A 14,684-nucleotide genomic window follows, 5' to 3' on the forward strand; every position below is an offset into this window, starting at 1 on the left:
AGGATGAGAGAACAGTTCACATAATGGACCCATAATCTTAGATATTTGCAGGAAGGCAGCTTCAGAAGAAGCTTTATGTTTTGAGTATAGTTGGTACAGCCAGATACAACTCTAGCTGGCTTTGGTGAGACTTGCTGGTATCTGGTGACTGTAAATGACCAGTTTAAGTAGTTTGAACAGAGTTCTGTTTTTTCCTGTTTTCAGCAGGTTTTGTAGCTCAGCAAAAGATATCTCTCTACCTCAAGTCCTTTCCATAGCGACAGATTTTTACATCAGAGTTGTTGGTGACTTCACTGTGGTTTCATGTGCGTAAACAACATTACACACCAGATGTAGTTCCTATTCAGACTCCTTTGTTTGACAGCTTAAGATTGAAGAAAATAACTGTATGAAAAAGAGATCAATAAAAACGTAGACACATGACTTAGGATTAAAATACTTAAATATCTTTCTTTGAATGGCCTCCTTAGGTGAAAATTAATGTTATGTGACTTCATTAATATCTAGATATTAATCCATTATATTAATATATTAATAAATTTGTTAACAAATTAAATACATTAATAAAACATGGTAAGTTTTATTTCTATTATAGAAGATACTTACATTTAGTTACACATAAAGTGCAAGAAAAGAGGAACAAGCTGTAAGGCAGGAAATAAAAGAAATTGTTCATTATAATTAATATTCAACACACAGTGAATGCAATACTTCATGATATGCTGTGAGTGGTTGAGACCTTGACTTCCTCACCAATAGCCACAGCCAGGTTGGTGCATTGGATCAAGCCCTTCTAATCTGGAAGAACTCTGAATCCAAGTCTAGTTTAGTAGCTCATGGCTTGGGCTCAGCCCTGGAACAGACTCAAGGTTCTCGGTTGTGCTTGGCCTTGGTATATCTGTGTGCAGGGGACAGCTTTCAAACCCTTTTCCTTCACCAGTGCTGCTCCACACAGCACAGATACAGCTGTGGGCCTGAAAATCATGAGATACAGGAATATTCTCTGCTAGTTTTATCTTCTGATGGGTAGGAGGTAGTATATAGGGAACCCTGGAAACTGTGTTTGTGCATATGTATTTAGAAGAGTCTGTACTAATCCCTCTGTATGGAAACTGCTGCTAGTCCACTCTTCTTCAGTGAAAAGTTAGGTCACAGATCTACTGGATGCCTGATGGGAAAATTATTCAGACGATGCAGGGACTCTGGACAGAGACCTTGAGTCATTGACTTTTTTGCATGTCACTTCTTAATTATTGCTTAATACACACACACTGCACAAATCTTCCTTGTGTGTTGTGTAGTCAAAGGCAGGCAGTTTACCTACTTCTGTGCCAAAATACATTGCTTAATTTGGTTGATGTGTATAGAACTAGACTAAATTTCATATTTAATAATGTGCGTGCCTCTGCAGCTTGACAGATGAGGCATTTTACTCCTACTTGTACCTGTCAAATTAAATGAAGTCTTCCAAAGTCTTCATTTTCTCTGTATAAATATCTTAAAGGTCTGATGCCATTAGACACCACTACCTACTCTGAGAAGCTCTAAGGCCATAATGCAAAAGATGCAGCATCAGGTTAGTTTTCCTTCACACAATTTGTTCACAGAACATTGAATCACAGAAAAAGCAGAAGACAAAATAAAAACTTATGAGAGATACAAACAGTAACAAAATGTAAAGATTGTGGAATAGAATAATCAGGTTTTTAGCTCAAAACAGCCAATGGATCTGGATGCCAAACACAAATATCATACTGCCCAACTCAGACCTTAAAATTGGAGAGATGTCTAGAAAAATTGGGGGGATCTTGTCACCAAGAAATCAAGGAGAGTTTTATACCTAGTAAGAGACCTACATTTCCTCCAACAGAGTAGATTTGACTGCTGACCTTGACAGCTTTGAGTAAACTAGCTCACATTGGAAGTAACTACCAAAGCTAATAGCATCCATCTAGTATAAACAAAGCTTGTCTGTGTGAGTGTGTGTGTGTGTTTATAAATTGTACCTGAGTTCCAAGTCCATTTCAGTTTCCCATAATGTTCTCTGAGGACAGTTGGCAAGAAATTGTCAATTGTATGCCACTGAGAGCACAACTCATCAGATAAAGTATCAGGGAGATTGCATCAGGCAGTAGAGAGATCCTTTCATGCACAACTTAAGAGAGGTGGATGTGAACCCATCAACTTGTTTTCCTGTGTCTTTAAATCACAGGGCAGTATTTGCGACAATGCAGACGATGAGATAAGAATTTTTTTTGCCAGGAAGCTTCACTAGCAGGATAATTTGTGATGTGACTTAGTGTATTTCTCCTTCCCTCACGCCCCGTGTCTGGTTTTGCAGTGAAGTTTCATGTTTCAAAGGGACTCTCACGTGCTTGTTTTAATAAAGTTGATCACAGTGACTACAAAAATGTGATATTTATTCTTTTAATAAACAAGAAAGTAACTTAAATAACAAATATTTCAGATGAGAGCAGAGCTCTCCTCCTTAAACAGATTTTACAGCTCACATTTCAAATGGTGTGATTTATCCTTGCCCATCCTATAGGGTATATTACCAAGTCCAGCATTAACAGTTATTACTGAACCTAGAAGGTATTGAAAAGCTTTGGTTTTCTTTTTGAATTGCTATGGGCGTTATTCTCATGAATAATGAAGAGACCTGTAATGTTGAAGCCAGCCACTTGGTTTTGCTTCAAAGTCCTCAATCTTTGTGCCAGCCCCTTTAAATAAGGCTACTTAACTGGAAAGCAAAAATGGGAGGCAAAGTGGAGTTTGGAGATACCTCGGGCTGCAGCATGGTTCCTGCAAAACTGGCTTTCTTCTCAGCAAAAGGCACAGAGAGGAACTTGCAAAATGCAGCTTGTGCTCAGCAGCTATTTCTTACTTCACCCACTCCAGTGTTTAAGAAGGAGAATGATTATTGTTCTTTCTGGTAATCCTTCCCCAACCCATCACAGCTTCTAGCCTGTTAAAAGCATCTGTACAAATTTGTTCTTCAGCTTGCAATTTGGCTGTTTCTCGTTGATCTAGCTGTGGGCAAATGGGGCTGGTATTGGTGAAATCTATCCCAGCCTCCTTGGTTTTGAGTCTTCGACTGGTGAGAACAGACCAGAATTGTCCTGATGTCTGGTCAGTGCCACCAGCTTTCACAGTGTTGTAAATAGGAGCTGTGAAACTTCTAATTAAATAGTTTTCCTTTTTTCTTTTCTGGAATGAATACTGAAAATGAAGAAGGCCTTTCTCTGCCTTCATGTTCTCAGGAAAGATTCTTTTTACACTGATCACTGAGTAGATAGGTGAAACCCTCCTTCCTCTATATATGTAGATAAGAGGTTAAATATTTCAGCAAGATGCGTAAGAAAATATTGGGTCCCCTTTAAGCAACTGTTGAGTGGGAAGTTTTAGTCTACTAATGTGAAGACACAATAGATAATCAACATGTATTTTTCAGTTAGAAGGAAGGATATTTTCATTACCGGCCTCCCTAGAGCTTGTTCCTGTTTCAATTTCTCATTTAAATAATACTTTTCAAGTACTTCTCTAAGTGTGTGTCATTTATACATGGAGGAATCTCTTCAGACTGCAGAAAACTCAGCTGTGACACATACTTTTTAAGAAGTATCTTTCTGACCCAGCAGGAAATCCCTACACTTGTATGGCATAACATTAGCCTTTTTCTTGTGTGTCTATTTTTCCCTTTGAAAACAGATGGCAGGCCCTCAAATATTTTAACACTTGTTCATTCAAGTCATTGAGGCATGCTGATTGGTATGTGCAGAAAAATTAGATATATTGTATTTCATGACTGTTTTTTATGTATTTGACCTACCACATGAGGTAGGATTTTTAATTTAATTTAAGTCTTGTAGCCAGTTGCTCCTTTTCAGAAGCCTCAGTGCAAGTTTTGGACACACTTTTTTCAAAGCATCAAGGTCTTTCTCACTCATAAAGGAATTACAAGTGTCTGGAATAATAAGACCCTTTTTTATTTTTCCTTTGGTGAAATAGTTCTAATAGAACAAGTTCTGTGACTGAAGGGAGGGGTTATCTTGCCTGGATATCATATGGGTGTAAGTGATAATGAACATAAGCACAATAAAGAATTGAACTTAGTGTCCAGGGTCCTTTGCACCCACTGATGAAACCAGAAAGGTTCCTTCAAGTACTGCACTAGTGCCAGATCCACAGCTCCCTCTTCCACCACCTCAAGCAGCCTGAGGGAATTAGTAATTAGCAAAGCCAACCTCCTAGTTTTCAGATAGGGTACTAAATGCATATAGGGAGTCGACCTACTAAATAAGAAGGTATCATTTTTAACAACCACTTTGCTGAAAACGCTTCTCCCTACAAACCCACAGGTAAGAACTCAGGTTTCACTGGTGTTTTGGTGAAGGCTGTTTGAACCATGGCAACGGTGAAAAGGTACCAAGCCCTTTGGTTCAGGGGATGCAGTAGTGGTCAGGTGAGACAATAATCCCATAGTTCCATTGTGTTTGAGAGATCACTCTGTGACAAGAGGAACCTCTAAATGGTCTCAAGTAGCTAATAAGCTGTGTGTTCTGCAGCTTTTTGGCATCTGATACTTTCTGTTCCATCAAGCCCACATCAGAGACTTGGAAAGGAAGGGGCTTATAATTGCAGTGATCTTTTAGTGTCTGGGCTTTTTTGGATCTCTATCTGAGGATCAGAATGCACTTGTGACTCATGTTTTTCCATTAATTTCTCCTAGGACTATTCACTGCCTTATACACCATAGTCTGCGCAATGCAAAGATCCCAGCACTGAATTCTATGAAGAACTACTTAATAAATGTTGTAGCCAGTGCCCTCCAGGTAGGTTACAATTTAAGTTATTACTCTGCACAGCCAAATTCAGTCAGTTTTCAGATAAGCATAGGACATTTTAATTATTAATATATCTGAAGAGCATTGGATTTTTGCTGTTGCAATGCACTCTATCTGGAAGACAGTAGAATGGTGTGACTCTCAAGGTATCTGCAAAAGAGCCACATTGTTCATCAGAACTGGAATTCTCTTATCAGGTTAACCTGGCTGGGGCTTATCGAGAGGTAGGCTGCTGAGCTCCTGAGAGCACCACTTTGCATGATGTTTTGAGTAGAGTATTTTTAAGTCAACACTGCGGGGGAGCAACAGCCCATTATGGGAATTACAGAAATTAGACAACACGTGTCAGATCCAAGCCCACTACTGACAAATATGTTGTAAAACAGGGCATAAGATACAACTTAGTTACTGTATTTTGATAATATAATTTACATAAGGGGTTTTCCATTGGACAGGTTGATGCATAATTACTCATTAAAGGAGTTTTGTTGTCTTTTACTATAAATCAGACACTGCAGACCACTGCCAGAGATTGAGTGCAATACTACAGAAACTGTCTGTCTTCAGCTGTCATGTCTTAAACTCCAGCAATAATTATTAGCGATCTTTTATTAGCAGAAGTTGACTGCAGAAAGGCAGCTGTGTGGGTATGGCTTTTTTGGGGGTAGAAATGCCATTTGGTTCTCTTAATAATAGAGGTTTTGGAACAAGTTATGATTATTACATTAAACACAGCAAAAAATTGCTTTTCCCCTCCCCCCATTACTTGCTGAGCAAACAAAATCTGTCTCAGTAAGTGATGAGTTTCTGTTAAGAGAGATTCGGAAATTTAAGCAGGAAATCATGTACTGAAGCAGCCACAGTTACTTGAATTAATCAAAAATATCTAGATAGATCTGCCCAACTTCCTTTGTTAAAAACACAGCAGATGAAAGATCTATGAAGGATTCAGTGGTTAAATCCTTTTCTGTTGTGGTATGCACTGGTCAGTCTATTTGTCCTTAATTTTAGTATTTTAGAATAACAAAGTCTGGACAAGTAGTAGGAAGTCTAAAAATCTTTATTTTTGTTATGAATTTGAATTAATTTTTTTTTTACTATAACAAAAATTTAAGCCTAAATCAGTAGCAGGATGTGGGAGGCGGAATTTTAAGCTTCATGCAAAAACAAAGTCTTTGGAAATAATTCCTATGGCTCACCTCCAGGGCCTGTTCTTCTGGAGAACAGAGATTCTTCAAGCAGCTCCAAAGACTTTCAATGTTACTCCTGCTTGCTGTGTATATTTTCCAGGATATTTCTTTGCAGAACATGAGACATTTATCTTCTTCCTCCCTTCAAGCAAGGGGGAAATGGCAAATGAGGTGTTTTCCTTTGTTCAAAATGGATAAGTTGGAACTCATATTTGCTTATTCCCAGCACTGCACTGAACTCTGTTGCTGGTGAGAAGCATTGGAGAAACTTTGATAGCTTTAGATTCTGTCTGGAATGCCAGCAGCTTCAGAAACTTGTTGTTTCGATCTATTGGGGCTGACCAAAGAGGTGAAGAAAAAAAAGAGTGAGCTCACGTTGCTTTGACAGTGACAAGTGGTGAATTTCTAATTCAAGTCTGCGTGTGATAAGACTTTACTATGCCTTCTTCACTTGCTGCCTGCAGTCTGTTAGTAAGGGCCTCACCCAGACACATCATTCTAGCATATGCCTGATTTTCAGCATGAAACACCATCCTCTGTTTCACCACCAAACACAGCTTTTCTGTGGGTAACAAGTTTAGTTTAGGTACTCTGGTAGCTGCAGCTGAGTATATGCTGCAGGGTTTTCTTCAGGATTGAGGCCGCCCTGTTTTGATCATGGCTGGAATGAATGTAGGAAAAGGGGCAAACATTAATAACACAAAAACCATGTACATACATGCAGTCCTCCTTGAAATCAATACTTGCTTGGTATGTTATCAATCTGGTAGCAGCAGTGATGGGAAGGGGTTTCCACAGCTAAGAATGAAACATGCCTTAAACAATTCCTAGTCATCTTTTCCAGCAAGGTGTTTTCTGTTTTGTTTTTAATAGGTCATTATAAGACAGAGAGCTGCAGTCACACTGTGGACACAAAGTGCAGTCCCTGTAGACCTAACACGTATACAGCAATCTGGAATCTGTCTCCTCAGTGCTTTGCCTGCTCACCACCCTGCAAGAAAGGTAGGATTGAATTAGCCAAGAGGCATCTGGGACTTGAACAACCTGCTCGAAAACTGGGCTTGGTTTAACCTAGTCTTTTCTCCTAACAAAACTAGGAGGTTTTGTCTATCACGTCTCATGCTTTCAGTACTTTGAAGATCTGGCTAAAAGAATCAGGGAAAAGTCTTGCAGAGAGCCCTGCACATTTTTCTCTCCCAGTCCTAAAAATGTGACACCAATCTTATATTCTTGGAAACTAAACCACTGTATCACTAAAATAGATCCAGATGGCATCAGTAGAATAACTTCCTGTTTATGCTCATTGGCCAAGGGAGCTTAAGACCAGACCTGCACTGGGATAAATGGCTAATTCTATTTCCAGCATCCAGTCATGATCTGCATAGACTACAAATCTTAGTGTGGCCCCCAGATACTGCAGTGATGAACACAGGTAACACATATGTGCATATTTATGGTTATAATACAATATAATGCAACTGCAGGTACAGAGTTACAAGTGTGCATTCTACAAATGCACATTTATCCTTTTTCAAGAGAGGAAACTTCTGAAAATGTAGCTGTTGGGGCATATAATGTAGATGTTTTATGATGGTATACTAGTCAGAAGCTATTCTCTTTAAAGCTGTAATTTTAGATGTTGATAATGACATTTTGCTTTATTCATGTTTCAAAACCAGGATTTGTACAGAATCAAGCATGCACTACATCACAGGACAGAATCTGTAGCTGCCCGCCCAATGAGTACTGCATTTTGAAAATATACGAGTACTGCATAATATGTAAAGCACATAAAAAATGTGGAAAGGGTTACCGAGTTTCCAGGAGAGGTAATCTAATTCTTGAATTGTTTTACTACATGAAGAGGGTTATTTTTTTGTGTTAATCATCCATCAATATTTCTGGATCTGCCTCCAACTCAGTAAATTACAAGAATATGGTCTTTTAATTCCCTACAGTTAGTCATTCTTTTTAGTGCAAGCATTATCTTAGCAAGTAGGCAATAACTTAGAGAAACAGTATTCTCAAGAGGCATATCCAAAGGGACATTTTGCGATCTATTACTACCATATATCATACAGTTCTCTAACCCAACTTAATCTTCCTTTGTTATGCTCTACTGTGTTACTTACTATGTAAGTAACTCAGATTCAAGATCACTTCATTCCTCCTTAAAACCTTGAAACAGGTTTTGGTTACAAATGTGCATATTCACAGTTATAATACAATATTATGCAACTGCAGGTACAGTAATGGTGACTCTCTGCTGTCCTGCAGAATTAATCTGTTTTTATTAGATGATGAAATTCACCACTGATAATAACAGGTGTCTCAAGATGATGAATGATATTCAGAGGTGGAGCACTGAGTATTTTTAAGAACTTAAGAATCACTTGAAAAGATACAGAAACTCCAACATAGGTGGTCAGTCTGTCAGGGACTAATGAAAAAGTTCCACTTTGTCTGCAGTACCACTTTTTAACCTTTTGGTGGGCTTATTACAGTTCTTTTCAAAGACTGGCTATACAGGGGACCACACTAACAGCTGATTAATCTCTGAGCTGTGCTTGGGTTGAGTGTTTCAAATTGATCTCTTTTGTGACGGTTATAGAATGTATTTTGTGTACTGTCTCTGTATCACTTTCAGATCTGTACCACAGATCTTGATGATTCATTCCTCATTCTCCCTAGATGACTAACTGGAGTTTTCCTGTTTGTTTAAAGGAACAAACAGCACAGATACAGAATGTAAACCTGTCCTTCTGGCACTTTTTCACATGAGGAATCTTATGATACCAGCTGTGCACCACACACAATGTAAGCCAGTGCTTCCATCTAATAGCAACCCTAACTGTGCACAGGGTTGCCTTCTTTCCTAACTCTATTTTTTGCTGCTCGCAGCTGCACATCAGTGGCTGTTCCTGGTAACAGCATAAATGACACTGTCTGCAGGGACTCGGTAACAGGAGTTGTCACAGTTCTACCTAACACTGTTTTGAACCTGCTCCTGACCCAGAGCTCAGCTTCTAACAGACCCGAAATAATAACTCGACCTGTCACTTTGAACTCTGCATCTGACAACTCTCACATCATTGGTGAGCTATTTACACATCTAAAGTCACTTTGGTCTGCCTAGGAAGCAAGTTTATATTTAGTTCTGTTTCTTTTCAAGACCTGTACCCAAACAGATTCTCAGAATAGCTGAATTAATTCAGTATAACAATGCCTGTAGTGAGTTGCATAATATTTACCTGTGCATCTGTGCAACCCCAGTGCATTCTATACGCCTTGTAATTCTGAGGATATTCCTAAAAAGCCCCAAACTAGATTAGACAAGGCATTTCCTGAGAACTGCTACTATGAAGGAGTTGCTAGAAAAGGTCAGATCTCTAGATTCTGGACTGAGGCAAACTTGACTTCATAAAGGTCTTGGTGAGAGGTTTTTGGAGACTTCTGCCAGCCTTTCCTGAGACAGGAATTCCTTATAGCATCCACAACTGTGGATGTGTTCTCTCCTGTTTACAACCTCTCCAGAAGGCATTCAGGAGTATTCTGGGCTGCCTGGTCTTGTATTTAACAAACTGTTGCAACCCTAGAGAGACTGATTTAGTGATTGAGGCTGTCTTTACTTATCAGGACAGGAAAATTCCATGTTATAAAGTGATAGAGACTGAAATGAGAGCTTGGTATCTGACAACAGAGGCATCAAATCTGGATGTCAGACACACTGATGCTTGCAAATTTATCTTTTGTAGCCATAGAGAGAAAATTACAAAACTGCTTCTTTCTCATTGGATCCTTTGTCAGATCAACCTGCTAATTTATCTCTTTCATTTATTTTCAGGATCAGTAGCAGGGCCATTGTTATTGGTCCTGATAATCAGTATTCTGGGGTATTGCTTAGTCTCCCCAAAAAAGGTAAGATTCATGAAGTGAAAACAGCAGTTCTGTAAATACTGGAAGGAATGTCACTACATTTCCTACTAATTTAAGGCCTCTGGTTGACTGACGTTAGTGTCTTAGAAGATGGTGGCTTTGTTTGAAGCTTTTCTTGTGGCTGGATACGGATGAAGTATCATTAATGTGGAGATTATCTGATGTCGAACAATGTATGAGTTTATTCTTTTCCTAAGGGAACAAGGTGATGAGTTACAGGTTTCTGCTTCACTAGCTGGCAGCCCATAGCTTCATGAAACCCTGAGGAGCTTTGACACAATTCCTCTGTTCCATTGGGGTGAAACTCGCAAAAAACTTCACAGAAGAGACCAAAAGAAAACTCATACAAATCAGCTTAAGCACATGAGCTTTGTGGCTACAGAAAAACAACAAAAAAAAAAAAACCAACAAAAAAAAAAAACCAACAAAACACTCCAGGAATTAACATTTTAATTTTTCATAATGTAAAGTATCTTTGTTAAGTTACATGTGGTGAAATTCATCTCAATACAGGGATACAGTGAGGCAAATGTCCCATTCAGATTTCTTTCATTCCTCAGATTTTAGATAATTGTCTAAACATAAAACATCTGAGTGGAGCTGGGCAACTGTACAACTGTTGTACTGCTACTGCAGCTTGGTTAAATATGTTGCACTTCCTCATTTAAATATTAGATGTTTTCATTACCATTAAGCAGTCATGACTAGTTTATTGTCATCAATACCTTTTCCCTCTGACTTCACACTAGAAAAAATATTAATTCATGCAGGGTCCTCTTTGCTTGCTGGTTAACTTTAAACCACTGTACAAAATTAATAAAATACAGCTTTCAACATTTTCAAGCAGTGTATAATAAATGTACATTTGGAGTTTATTTCAGGAGCATAGGGTGTCACTCAGACTAGTTAAGAAAGTAGCTCTTGCAACTGAAACAAATGTGGGTGCTAATAAGCTGTCCTACCTTACTTGCAGTCCCTGTATACTCTCCCCCAGCCACAGAAGCAGATTTGGTGAGTGTCACTCCTTCTTTACATCTTTTCCATTCCTTTAAAAGTTACACAGAAATTACGTAGTCTTGTCTAATTACAAGTAGAAGAAAACTGCACAGCAGAAAGACAACTGTAATGAGAAGAGGCTGATTTGGTCCCCAAGTTAGTGCTTAAGATGTACCTTAAATAAATGGCATAATGTACTATTCTCACTTATGTGAGGCTCTATCAGCAACAAACCATAAGTGTGCTTCAGAAGACCATGACAGGGCCTTTTCTCCCAGTGTAATCCTCTAGGTGCCTTCAGGAAACAGGTTAATTTTCTTGAACAATTAATGAGCTGGTGTGAATTTTACTGTCATCACAAAGCAAATAACAACTATCAGGGGTTCCTTCAGCTGCCCAAGTACTGACCACTTTTAGGTTTTTTAAAAGATTAACGTTTTGCATTTCTCTTTGAATGTTCCAGCCTTTCCCCCCCACAGAAAAGCAGTGTGACAAAAAAGTGAGAAATACTGGATCACAAAACGCCAGTAGTTCCAAACATGAGGAACAGCATCTCCTGCAAACTTCTGGGTTCAGCAGCAGTTCCCTGAATAATCCAACTGAATCTGCAAGAGTCAGTGTAATAAGTAACACGAACAATGAAAAGAAAAAAACTGAAGGATTTCAGCAGCAACATTCAGCTGCAGAAGGATGTAAGCATCACAGCAGAGACAGACACAACTCTGTGAGCTCAGATAAGAATGTATCAGAATGATCTAGAACCACTTGAAATTTGATTATCAGTTATGAGTCTTTTAGCAGAAGTTTAAATAGGATAAAACATCAAACTCATGTTCAGCAGAGAGAGTATTTAGTAATTGAGAAGAAAAAGTGATTGCTTTGTCAGCCTAAAGTAGCGAAGAGTATCTCAATGGAGCAAAAACTGTTTGCAGACTAGGGGATCAGTGTGATCACAGGCATGTACCTGTGCACGGAAGTAAGAGCTGAAGGGAACAGTAAAAAAAGCACATTGCCCAAGGCAGCTGCAGTAGCCCCAGATGGGTAGAGAGCTGGCTCTGATCCAGAGCTCTGTATTAATTTTTATGGCTTTTTGTTTGTTTTTTTTATTTCTGGGATGATTTTATGGTCTCAAAAAACCCTTAAAATGGTAGAGAATCAACTTCAACAGCCTCCCTTAAATGAAGTGAAGCAAGAAGGTATTTAGTATCTATTTTAACATTACATCAAAGAACTGGATAAAAGAATCCAACTGTCCTGTTCTGGGTTTCATTCTTCCCTTTGAATGTGTTTTCTGTTCATTTGACAGGGCATTCTGGTAACGGAGGAATGCAGGTGAATGTGACTTGTATTGTTAAAGTATGCAGTACAGGCTGCAGTTCCCAGAACAGACAAGTTCAACTAGCATGGATTATGGAACCACTCCCTATTATTCCCTAACAGGGGAAGAAATTCCCCTTTCAAGAGAAGAACACCTCTTGAAAAAAGGAACTGAAATGCAGGCCTCAGTGGAAAATGAGGACAATTTACTTCAAGGCTCACTGCCAGAAGAAAAGAAGTTTCCTCTGGGTATTGAAGATGTGGGGATGAAAACCAGTTAAAGGAAATCACAGATCATACACTGACTGACTGATAACATTCACCAAACAGCCCCTTATCTTCCAAAATAATCATTACATTAAATGTAGCATTCCTACAGAGACCTGACATTTCAGATGAATATAGACACTGAGGTTTGGAGGGGTTTTGTCTCTTTGTCAGCTTTGCGAGTCATAGAATCATAGAATAGTTAGGGTTGGAAAGGACCTCAAGATCATCCAGTTCCAACCCCCCTGCCATGGGCAGGGACACCTCACACTAAACCATGCCACGCAAGGCTTCATCCAACCTGGTCTTGAACACTGCCAGGGATGGAGCATTCAGTATCTCCCTGGGCAACCCATTCCAGTGCCTCACCACCCTAACAGTAAAGAATTTCTTCCTTATATCCAGCCTAAACCTCCCCTGTTTAAGTTTCAACCCGTTACCCCTTGTCCTATCACTACAGTCCCTAATGAAGAGTCCCTCCCCAGCATCCCAAAGTCAAAGGATGATCTTTGCAGTTTAAAACACTTGAATGCCTTTTTTTTTTAAATTGAATGGCCAACTCCTCCCCTTCTGTGACACCCTAGACAGATTTGAAAATTAATATTTTTTTCTAGCTTTATGCTGTTTATTTTTCTCCTGAGGCTCCTTGTGATAATAACCTGGGTTCAGGTATGCCACCTGGCAAGAATATGGCTGTGACCAGCACTTCTAAGAAAGTGGAGTTAAAGTTTCAAGCAATGAATTATACATTGATTTTAATTTTAAAAGTACTGTACTCAGTTTCCTATCCCATATCTTTGTGGACATACTTTCCCTCATCATCCTGGATATTTCTTTCATTATTACAGTTTGCTTGTGCTCATTATTGGACCAAACTTCAAAACAACCTTAAGTATAAACCAACATATTTTACTAGATTACAACTATTATGTCTGAACAATGGCATTTCATTAGCTATACAGTTCCTTTTATTTCAGAAAAGAAAACCTAGATTAAATAGTTGTAGAAAGTATTTTTTTCTACAGAGTAAGAGAGTAAGAAAGTAAGTTCCTTTTCCTGACAGCTCTGAAGTATATCATCTTTGTGTCCTTGCTGATTTAATGTGGTTCCTTGATGGATTCTGACCTCATTGTTCATGTTAACCATTGTCCTGGGTTTAGCCCACAACACCATAAACCCAAAATATTTTTCCCTGTGTTCTAGTGAATATTAGAGGAGATCCATGTGAATACATATGCCAGATAGCTCATGCCCATTGACCTCAGGAAAAGAACTCTTGATGATGGCTTAGCGTCATCTGTAAGAGATTGATGCAAGCGTCGGAACCAGAAAATCCTGTTCTTCTTGTGTGACGCTGAAGATCTAACTACCTCTTACACAAAATTATTAAGGTTCTCCTTGAATCAAGTGGGAGTCTTTTGGTTTTGGAAGTCAATTTTCAGGATCCCAATTCCCATAATTATATATTACAGCTGTGACCTACCCAACAATTGTGGTGTCTGTATTCAACCAGAATTTGCAACTTGGCGTGCAATGTCTGAATTATATTGGAGTGAAGTCATAGAGTGGGCATAACTTTTTTCTTTTATGCCATAAACCCTACTGTTGGACTAGATGATCACTGTACTTCCAGCTGAACTAGTGTACCTCAAGAGGAACTAAATGCAGTAGTTATTGCTGAGGCCTTAGACTGAAAAAAGGCATTTTAGAATAGCATTTATTCTACAGCTACAGAGGAGATGCAGGTTTTAAAAATACAAATGTTAAACTTTCACAACAGCTATGAGGTTTATTAATATTACTGCTAGAACTGAGAACTGGCAAACAGGACTTTAATTCTACAGTGAAGAAACCTTTTACAACTCTATATTGAACTTGAAGGGAATATTTAGAAAAGACTTTGCAAATGCACACACTGAAACTATTACAAAACTGAAAGACTTAGGCAAGAACCAAGTTTTATATAGCACTTTCAGCCTCTTGCACTGTGCTGAGTATTCTCATGTCATCTTCCAGTATTAGGACCACACTGAAGAAACAGTGGAAAGTATTTTTAAAAACGTTTAAAAGGAGGATCCTGTTACAGCAGTTAATTTACTGGGTTCCCCAAAATTTAGAGCTGTGTTACAGA

The 14,684-nt window shown here is 38.7% G+C and overlaps 1 protein-coding gene across 1 annotated transcript; it reads left to right on the forward strand.

The window, feature by feature from the left end:
• The first annotated feature begins 4,408 nt into the window (after positions 1-4,408).
• On the forward strand, positions 4,409-12,750 carry LOC101879343 (tumor necrosis factor receptor superfamily member 1B). Its single transcript, XM_034068403.1, is given in 13 exon segments — positions 4,409-4,465; positions 4,760-4,835; positions 6,911-7,039; positions 7,717-7,866; positions 8,762-8,788; positions 8,791-8,854; positions 8,939-9,132; positions 9,882-9,955; positions 10,947-10,984; positions 11,261-11,277; positions 11,449-11,704; positions 12,277-12,341; positions 12,344-12,750. Coding segments are annotated over 13 exon segments (1,371 nt in total). The 3' UTR covers positions 12,568-12,750.
• Positions 12,751-14,684: the final 1,934 nt, after the last annotated feature.

This window comes from Melopsittacus undulatus, chromosome 12, assembly GCF_012275295.1.
Source record: "Melopsittacus undulatus isolate bMelUnd1 chromosome 12, bMelUnd1.mat.Z, whole genome shotgun sequence".
In the NCBI taxonomy this organism is placed as follows: Eukaryota; Metazoa; Chordata; class Aves; order Psittaciformes; family Psittaculidae; genus Melopsittacus; species Melopsittacus undulatus.